Here is an 8964-nt window from a genome sequence, read left to right on the forward strand (position 1 = left end):
CTCTGTTGCATAGTGAGGGAGCGGAGACAGCCCAGGTTACTTCCCTTCAGCCTCAGCCATCACACCTGAATCGAGAATTCTCTGTTTATTCCATAAGCCATGGCTGGATATTTTCCCATGGGACCTCTCCAAGGGGTGTCAGATCCACCCCACCCCACACTTTAACTGTAGCCTGCAGCTGGTGATTCACGGCGGTGTCAGGATTTCAGTCAGCTTTACTACCGCCAAGGTGGCGGATCCTGCTCTCATGTCCACTGGCCGAGGTTTGCTGTCTTTAGCGCTCTCACCCTCACCCCCTGAGCCACAGCCAGAGGGGAGGGTCATTTTAGAGAGATCTTTATTGCACTCTGTATGTTTCAGCCACGTAGTTCTGAAAATAACAATGTGAGGTGGATACAGCAATATTGTTCTAGCTCCTATGGTGATAGTGTTAGAAAAACACACTGGGAAAGAAAGCTTTAAGTACCTGAGAAACAGCTGTACAGTACCCTGACCTTTCCCTGTAGAACAGCTGGATTGTTCATAGGTCCCTGGGACAACAGGGGCTATAGCCCATATCCTGGTCCCTCCCTGCCCCCAGTACATGTGACAAAGCTCTGATGTCACATCCATGGCAGTACAGCTCAGTTACTCACTCTCCCTCATCTTATCTTCCCATCTCTCTTTCTCCCCATGCACTGTGGGGGGGGTCTCTGCTTAGCCCCATTTGGACATGAGCATGAAGAGAAGATTGAGGGTCTGGGCTGTGATTTTCCTCTCACTTTTACAGTGGTGTAACTCAGTGGGGCAGGTTCTCAGCTGATGCTAGATCTCCACAGAGCTTTGACAATTTACACCAGCTAAGGATCTGGCCCATTGACTTCAATGGGAAAAGTGAGTCAAGGATCAGTCAGTTACATGGTATAATTGATGCATCATCTGTAGGACAGGAGGATAATTGTGATTGAAGGGCCCAGTCCTGCAAACTGCTGAGCACTCCCTGCAATACACTGAGCATCCTTGACTCAGATTCTAGCAGGATTGGGCCTTTTGGGGAAACAAAAGGAATAGAAGTGTGGAAAAGCTCTGGAATACTCATGCATGTACCTCGGTCTAAAGGTCAGTGCTGGAAGCCCAGCCTCTGCCTCAGCTCAACCATACGCTCATCCTCTGCTAGCTACAAAGCACAGAATCATAGAATCATAGAATATCAGGGTTGGAAGAGCCCGCAGGAGGTCATCTTGTCCAACCCCCTGCTCAAAGCAGGACCAACCCCAAATAAATTATCCCAGCCGGGGCTTTGTCATGTCTGCCTCTGAGTCACCATCTAGTGGTGTGAACTGCACCAGATACCCCTGCCCCTCGTGTAATCCAAAGAGATCATCAGAATGAAGTCTCAGGGCAGCAATAAGGGGATAGGACACTGGCTGAGGACCAGCTAAAGGGGTTTGCTGTGGGTGAGTCCATCCTTCCTTTCCCTTTTCCCATAGATCATGATCATCTACTTATAGTCATCTCAACTGGCTGCTCCGCCAGGGACTAGCATGGTTCTCCATTCAGCCATTCACCCTTAGGCTCTTATTTATTAATATGAAGATGGTATTCTAGAATCAGAGAAATGTGGGGCTGGAACGGACCTTGCGGTCATTAAGTCCAACCCCTTGCACGGAGATCAAGTAAACCTAGACCATCCCTGACAGGGGTTTGTCCAACCTGCGCTTAAAAACCTCCAGTGATGGGGATTCCACAACCTCCCTTGGAAGCCTGTTCCAGAACTTAACTCCCCTTATAGCTAAAAGTCTTCCCTTATGTCTAACCTAAATCTCCCTTGCTGCAGATTAAGCCCATTGCTTACTGTCCTACCTTCCGAAGACATGGAGAACAATTGATCATCATCCTCTTTATATAACAGCTCTTAACCTATCTGAAAGGTCCTGCTTTGAGCAGGGAGTTGGACTAGATGACCTCCTGAGGTCTCTTCCAACCCTAATCTTTTATGATTCTATGAAAACTGTTATCAGTCCCCACCCCCGCTCAATCTTCCTTTCTCATGCCCAGGTTTTTTTACCTTTCTGCATAGGGTAGGTTTGCTAAACCTTTGATCATTTTAGTTGCTCTGCTCTGGACTCGCTCCAATTTGTCCACATCTTTCCTAAAGTGTGGTGCCCAGAACCCACAGTGCTCCAGCTGAGGCCTCCCCAGTGCTGAGTAGGGCAGGGCAATTACCTCTCGTCCCTTGCACATGACACTCCTGTTTGTCCTCCCCAGAATGATGATAGACTTTTCACAACTGCATCACACTGTTGACTCATATTCAGTTTGTGATCCACTATAACTCCCAGACCCTTTTCAGCAATACGACTGTCTAGCTAGTTATTCCCCATTTTGTAGTTGTGCATGTGATTTTTCCTTCCTAAGTGAAGTACTTTGCACTTGTTTTTATTGAATTTCATCTTGTTGATTTCAGGACATTTCTCTAATTTTTCAAGGTAGTTTTGAATTCTAACCCTGCCTTCCCAAATGCTTGCAACATCTCTGAGCTTTGTTTCATCTGCAGATTTTATAAGTGTCCTCTTCATTCCCATTATCCATCACTAATGAAAATATTGAATAGTAGTGAATCCAAGACTGACCTCTGCAAGTCTGACCACTGCAGGGGCGCCACTAAACATGCCTGCCCAGTTTGACAGTGAACCATTGATGATAATTCCTCTTTGAGAATGATCTTTCAACCAGTTGTGCACCCCCCATATAGTAATTTTATCTAGACCACATTTGCTTATGAGAATGTCATGTGGGATGGTGTCAAAAGCCTAACTAAAATCAAGATATATCATGTCTACTGCTCCCCCACCCATCTACTAGACCAGTAACCCTCTCAAAGAATGAAATTAGGTTGGTTTGGCATGATTTGTTCTTGGCAAAACCACGCTGGCTATTCCTTACAATCATATGATCTTCTAGGAGCTAACAAACTGATTGGGTAATAATTTGAAAGGAAGCACCTAATTGGCTGGTGAAGGTGCCAGCTGTTCAGCCATCTGGTATTACCATTCAGAGGTGGACTTATCTTCCCTAATGAAGGTAGATGAAAGGATGCTTTTGGCTTCTATCTGAACTAAACCTCTGGATCTGTTCCAGGGTTCACCCATCATTGCACACATTGACAGCTAATAAAAAATAGAGGGTCTATTTAGTTTAAAGGTGGGGTCATGCCAGATATGGGTTATTGCACCAGTGTTGCCATTAATCCTGAAACAGCACATTCATACCAAAGATGAGTTGAAATCAACCCCTGCCTGCAGATCTAAACACCTTAGACTTGGAGGTGGGATTGGGATCCTGGATCAGGTTTCCCAGCTGGCTTGTTTAATACAGTTGGCTGAACCAAGCACATGTTTCTGAATGCCATGAAACTAGGGGGTGAAGGAAGGTTTGAAAGTCAGACCTGGCTTCTGCATCTCAGCCCCAGCTTTGATTAGTGCCTCAGACAGCTCCCAGCAGCTCAGTGCATGCATGACACTATGTCAATATAAATGATACAGAAATACAGAGAAACCCTTTGGCATTTTCCTTAGCAATAAAGGAAAACAACTAAACAGAACATGCAAGCCCAGAGACGTGACTCCAGAAGAGTGCCTCCATCACTGCTCCCCATCCCTGCAGGAACACGGTAGATGATCACAAGCTTTTCTCCAGCCTGGGAGGAATTGGCTTGGGCTTCCTTGTTGAAGTGTTTGGCTCCAAGCTTGCTGGTTGCGAGGTTGTTTCTGAGCAGATCTTCTGCCGGGTTTTCTGAATTGGCCAATGCCACATTGACTGAGACCTTGCGAGTACCAACCTCGTTGGTGGCCAGGCAGGTATAGGTCCCTTCCTCGTGCTTGCTCAGGTGGGGGATGACCAGGGTGCCGTTTCCATAGACCAGGAAGCGCTCTGCACTCTGCTTGGAGCCCCCAGCAGACAGGTCATTCTTATCTCTTTCCACATTGGGCCCATTTATCTCTGTTCCTTGGATGGGGGTCTGGATCTCCCACCTAATCTCTGGCTGGGGGCTGCCCGTGACACTGCAGTGCAGCATGAGCATGAGCCCATCATACAGTACGGTGTTGTCCAGGTTGGGGTGGCAGGTCAGCTGCACAGAGGGAGGTGTGCACTGAAGGTCAGGGATCCTCCCCAGGGGGACACCTCTGAGGCTTTCCGGGGCTGCACAGCTGATGGAGTCCCTTTTGGGGATGGAGATCAGGGTGTTCTCAGCCCAGCTCTTTAGCCACAGAAGCCTGCAGGTGCAGTTGAAGGGGTTGTTGTAGATCTGCAACTGGGACAGTGAACTCATGGCATCAAAAGTGCCCTGGGCGATGGTGGTGAACTTGTTGTCGTTGATCCACAGGGACCTCAGGTCTTTCAGGGTGTGGAAGGCCTCCCAGGGCAACTTCACAAGCTGGTTGTTGTTCATCTTCAGCAGCTGCAGAGTGCTGAGGTTGTACAGATCCCCCCAGGGGAAGTCTGCAAGCTGGTTATTGCTGAGGTCTATGTTTTTCAAATGCAGAAGCCTGGCGAAGGTGCCTTCCTCAATGGCGCAGATTTCGTTGTGCGCCAGCCACAGCGACTGTACCTGGGTGACCTCCAGAAAGGAGCTCTGCTGTAACGAGGTGATCTTGTTGGCCGACAGGGTGAGGGTGGTCACGTTGGAGGGCAGCCCCGCGGGGACCCCCTGGAGATCTCTGTAAGCACATTCTGCTAGCTGGCGGCCATATTTTTTTTCTACGCAAGTGCAGGACTCCGGGCACTCCTGGCTCATCACAAAGAAAGTTGCAGTCCACAGGCAGAGAAATGGACCCATCATTTCTTCTGTGAATAAAGAGACCAAGATTGGCACAAGTTATTTTGCTTGCATCTTTTCTCTGAGACATCACTGCTTCTCTCCTCTGGCTGCATCTTAGAGCAGCATTTTCCCCTCTGGTTTTTATTTAGCCAATCAACCCAAGGAACAGCAGATGATTACAGTACCACACATGGCTAGCTATAATGTTTAAATGATAAATGTGATGAAAAGAAGATTTAAATCTGATCTGAATAAGATATTTACATTCTAACAATAATAGAGCCTTAGAAGCCAATGACAGATCCTTAGAATCCAGTAACAGATCCTTAGAATTCATACATATTGTAGCTCCTAAATAACTTTGAAGATCTGAGCCTTTATGTTGGCACAGCCCTAACACAAGGGGGCCTGGATCTCGGCTAGGTCCCCTAGCTGCCACTGGAGTACAAATAGTTAATAATACATAGAGCAAAATCAGCTCAGATTTCCCTCTTCTCCAGTTTCGCAAGTGGACTCAGAGATCTCTTTTTTTTCTACAGGCAGTTTTAGCTGCTACCTTCCTTCCCTCTCCCTATCATTTAAAAGCAGATCTTTGAGGGCAAAAAAAGAAAAAATATATATATATGCAATGTCATGATTACTGTAAGATTTGCAAAATGATGTTGGACTATGCAAAAGATAGGGCCAATTTGCCAAACTGTGAGACAGCATGAGACCAAGAAAGCATAAGATTCAATGGGTATTATCACAAGATGGGTGCGAGGAGTTTGGCTTCAGTCTGTCGGAGAGAGAAATGTGAAAGAATAGTAAAGATTTCACACTAATCTGATGGCATTTTCTGCTCTAGTCGATGCGTTTCTGAGCCTGGCAGAAGGCCTGGATGCAGAGGCTCTGACTACACTAGGAACTAGGCTGTGATTCTCTTCCTCACATACACATACTAATACTAGCTCTCATGGACCTAGCACAAGTATAAATAACAGCGTCGCCATGGTGGCACAGGTAGCAGATGTGGAAGCATGGCTTAGCCGCACTGAATACGTACCCACCAGTTTCAGTCAGGTTTGTACCTGGCATGGCTCAACCCATGGCTCTGCTGCCACTCCCCATGCTACCGCACTCTGCTGCTATTTCTACTCATGCCAGCTAGATGATAGCCAGTGGGAGCATGGCTACACAAGTAGGCGAATCCCACCATTAGCTGGTTGTGTACATGTTGCAGCGCCCCAGCTAACTGAAGTGCTCCTACATAATGAAGTGAAGTTTCTACCAGAGATGGGCAGAAAATTTTTCTCAAAACAGTTTTTCCATGAAAATTGTCCTTTTGGTCTAAAATTATACATTTAAAAAAAGGGATTTTGATGACATTTGTTTAGGAAAATCCCCAAAACAAAGCATTTTGATGATGCTCTTACATAGCACTTTTCATGAGTAGCTCTCAAAGTGCTTTACAAAGGAGGTCAGTGTTATTATCCCCATTTTGCAGCTGTGAAAACTGAGGCATGGGGAGGGGCCATGACTTGCCCAAGGTCAACCTGCAGGCTAGGAGCCTGTTACAACACTTTCAGTATGAAATGTTTTGATTTTTCATTCAAAATTACTTTTTGACATTAGAGTCTTTGTTTTTTTGTATAAAATAACATTTTAAACGGTTGAAATTGGAATGAAATGACTTTGGCATGAGTCATTTCATGGGAAATTTCTTCTTTTGTTAGTTTTTTTTATTCCATTTCAGAAGGGAAAAGATTTCGACATTGTGGAATTTCCCACAAAATGGAAAACCCAGTTCTTCCCCCCTCCCCACCACTGGTTACACACTGGTAACTAAAATATGAAAGACAATTTAACTAGCAAGGCTCTGTAGCAGTACAAGCCATTGCCATTTTGAATCATTTCTTTAAAAATAAAAACACTGCCTGAACAAAAATCAGCACTAAATGCGTCATCTTACTATGCACAGCAACCTTTAATCAGGGCCACACCAGGGTCCATGAGCAGAAGAGACTTGTGAATGGGGGTTCTGCCATTGCTGGCTTACGGACTCCTTAGGTCACCTCCTGTACACAAGCATTAGGGTACTCAGGCCAGAACTGCTGCAGTAACAAAGTAGCAGATGCAATGATCCTCTGCTCAGACACCCTGCTCCCCCGCACAGTGTGATTGAGTCCCAGTGAATCTATGCTGGCTGTGGCCCCTCCACTCTTCAGGGGGCTGCACACCAGCACAGAGAATTAGTGTGGAGCTCCCTACATAGCCTCTCCTCTACCTGACCCCCCTGCAATGGCTTTTCATGCCCTACAGAGCCTGGCTGTGTACGGAGCCCAGGACTGACCCTTTCATTTCTGGTCAACAAAGGGCCCAATCCTGTAGTCTTTTCTGGAACAAAATTAGTGTGCACTTCAGCGGGACTGTGGCCTAAGGAAGAATTGTGGATTCAGGCCTGACTGGGATTCCAAGTCACATGTTCACATATGATAACTAACCTGCCTGTAAATGCTGGTGGGGCCAGGCAGTCTGTTGCGAGGTGTATGTTAGCTCAGGCTGAAGCGCTGCTCAGTTTCTCAGGCTTGGGCTAAGAGTACAACTGGTCACAAACATTTGTGTTCTGTCTTTGCTCGACTGTCCAGCGTTAGACAGTATATTGCAATCTGCCTAAGAACCCACTAAGTGGGGATGTTCCCAGAGTGTGTGTGGGTTGGGGTGGAGGGGATTGGAAGCGGTATTTGGAAGATGGCTGCATTGCTTCAAAACCTGGCTTTTGTCTGCTTCCCATTTCCCATCCCCCTTTCCCCTTCCTAGCCTCCCACAGCTCAAGCCTTACGCTTTGCTCAGCTGTTATTAAGAATGTGTCTGGATGTTACTGTTGGCATTTGCCTCTCCAGTCCTGGCCTGTGGATTTTTTCTCAGCCCCCTCCCAGCCACTTGGGCCAAGAAGAATACTTTCTTCTAACATTCAGTGCATCCACTCCTCTTGCCAGGACATCCTGAGGAGTTTGCAGGTACTTGAAAGCAATACAGGTCTCCACCCCGCTCTGTGCTTTCCTCCCATGAGGTTTTGACAAACACTACCTTTTTTTTTTTAAATTGAAACATCCATGGCTTCAGTTTCGAGTAAATAAAATCTCCCTGTTCTGCACGGGAGTCAGAGACCTGGCTTTAAAGCCACAAGGACAATTGATTTCAGGCTATTGTCTGGCCCACATATCGGCTTATCAAAGAGTTCTCAGCTACGCTTGGGCCTCTACCAACATTCCAGCATCAGCCCAAGTAATGTTGCTCAGCAAGTCCTGTGTGTCCCACTCGGAAACGATTTTAGAAGCAAGATTTTCTGCAGATAAATGGGCCAGTGTTGCAAATGATTACCTGGGAAAATAAGGTTAAATGCTAATAGTCTTATTTAAATATAAAGGCTCCCATATTGATCACTTAAAAGGCAGACCGTTACCTCTTTTTGCTGCTTCCCCTTCTGTCTTCCAGAGCAAATCAGTTCAAGGCAAACTCTGTAAACATTGTTCTGGGTCCTGTCAGAGTCACGCAGTCCAAAAATGTTAATAAAAAAAAAACTCCACACAATTCTGCCCTTGCAAAAAAGTGCCGAACAAAGCACAATCACCCTTTGCTGGTTGCAAGCCTCAGGGAGAATTGATATTCTTTGCTATCGGTCCTACAACAGTTGTACCATTATTCCTGGTGTATTTACAAACAACAGAGTTTATTTGCCCAGTGTTGTCTTTGTGGATATATGGGCAGGGAGGCCTAAAAGCACCTTTAAATGGAAGCAATGTCCTGTGAACCAGTTGAATCCCTGCTCCTCAATTGATTTTTCCTGCAGCTTATAGTGTATAATATTTCAGTGTCCTACCAGGCTCATCCTGAAGACATAACTGACAACTTATTTTCAGCAGCAAGGACCTGCCTTTCGTAAGTGACTCTAGAAACTTAAATGGAAAAAGATGCCAAATTATTTTTTCCCCTCCTCTTCTCTTGTGATACAGCTAGGAATCTCTTAAAGAAACAATAAATGGCAAAACCAGCTTGTTATGAGAGTTCAGGACTCTGAGCCTTTCAGCTGCAATTCCCATTTCCAGGGCAGATTTTCAGTTGATTTCTCTCTCTTTCTCTCCCCCTCCCCCCTTTTTTTGACAGCACGAACCCCCTTAAAA

At 46.1% G+C, this 8964-nt stretch overlaps 1 protein-coding gene across 1 annotated transcript; it reads right to left on the bottom strand.

Annotated features, from left to right (window-relative positions):
- Positions 1-319: 319 nt before the first annotated feature.
- On the bottom strand, positions 320-8679 carry ISLR (immunoglobulin superfamily containing leucine rich repeat). The gene is made up of 2 exons (XM_084641598.1): positions 8247-8679; positions 320-4827 (listed from the first exon to the last, which is right to left on the bottom strand). The coding sequence occupies exon 2, from the start codon at positions 4820-4822 to the stop codon at positions 3554-3556; it is 1269 nt and encodes a 422-aa protein (XP_084497724.1). The 5' UTR covers positions 4823-4827; positions 8247-8679; the 3' UTR covers positions 320-3553.
- Between the last annotated feature and the right edge of the window lie 285 nt (positions 8680-8964).

The sequence above is a fragment of the Lepidochelys olivacea genome (assembly GCF_965140295.1).
Source record: "Lepidochelys olivacea isolate rLepOli2 genome assembly, chromosome: 10".
NCBI lineage: Eukaryota > Metazoa > Chordata > Testudines > Cheloniidae > Lepidochelys > Lepidochelys olivacea.

Bases quoted from the DNA above. Each gene is read 5' to 3' on its own strand.
- ISLR (XM_084641598.1), bottom strand. From the start codon at position 4,822: ATGATGGGTCCATTTCTCTGCCTGTGGACTGCAACTTTCTTTGTGATG.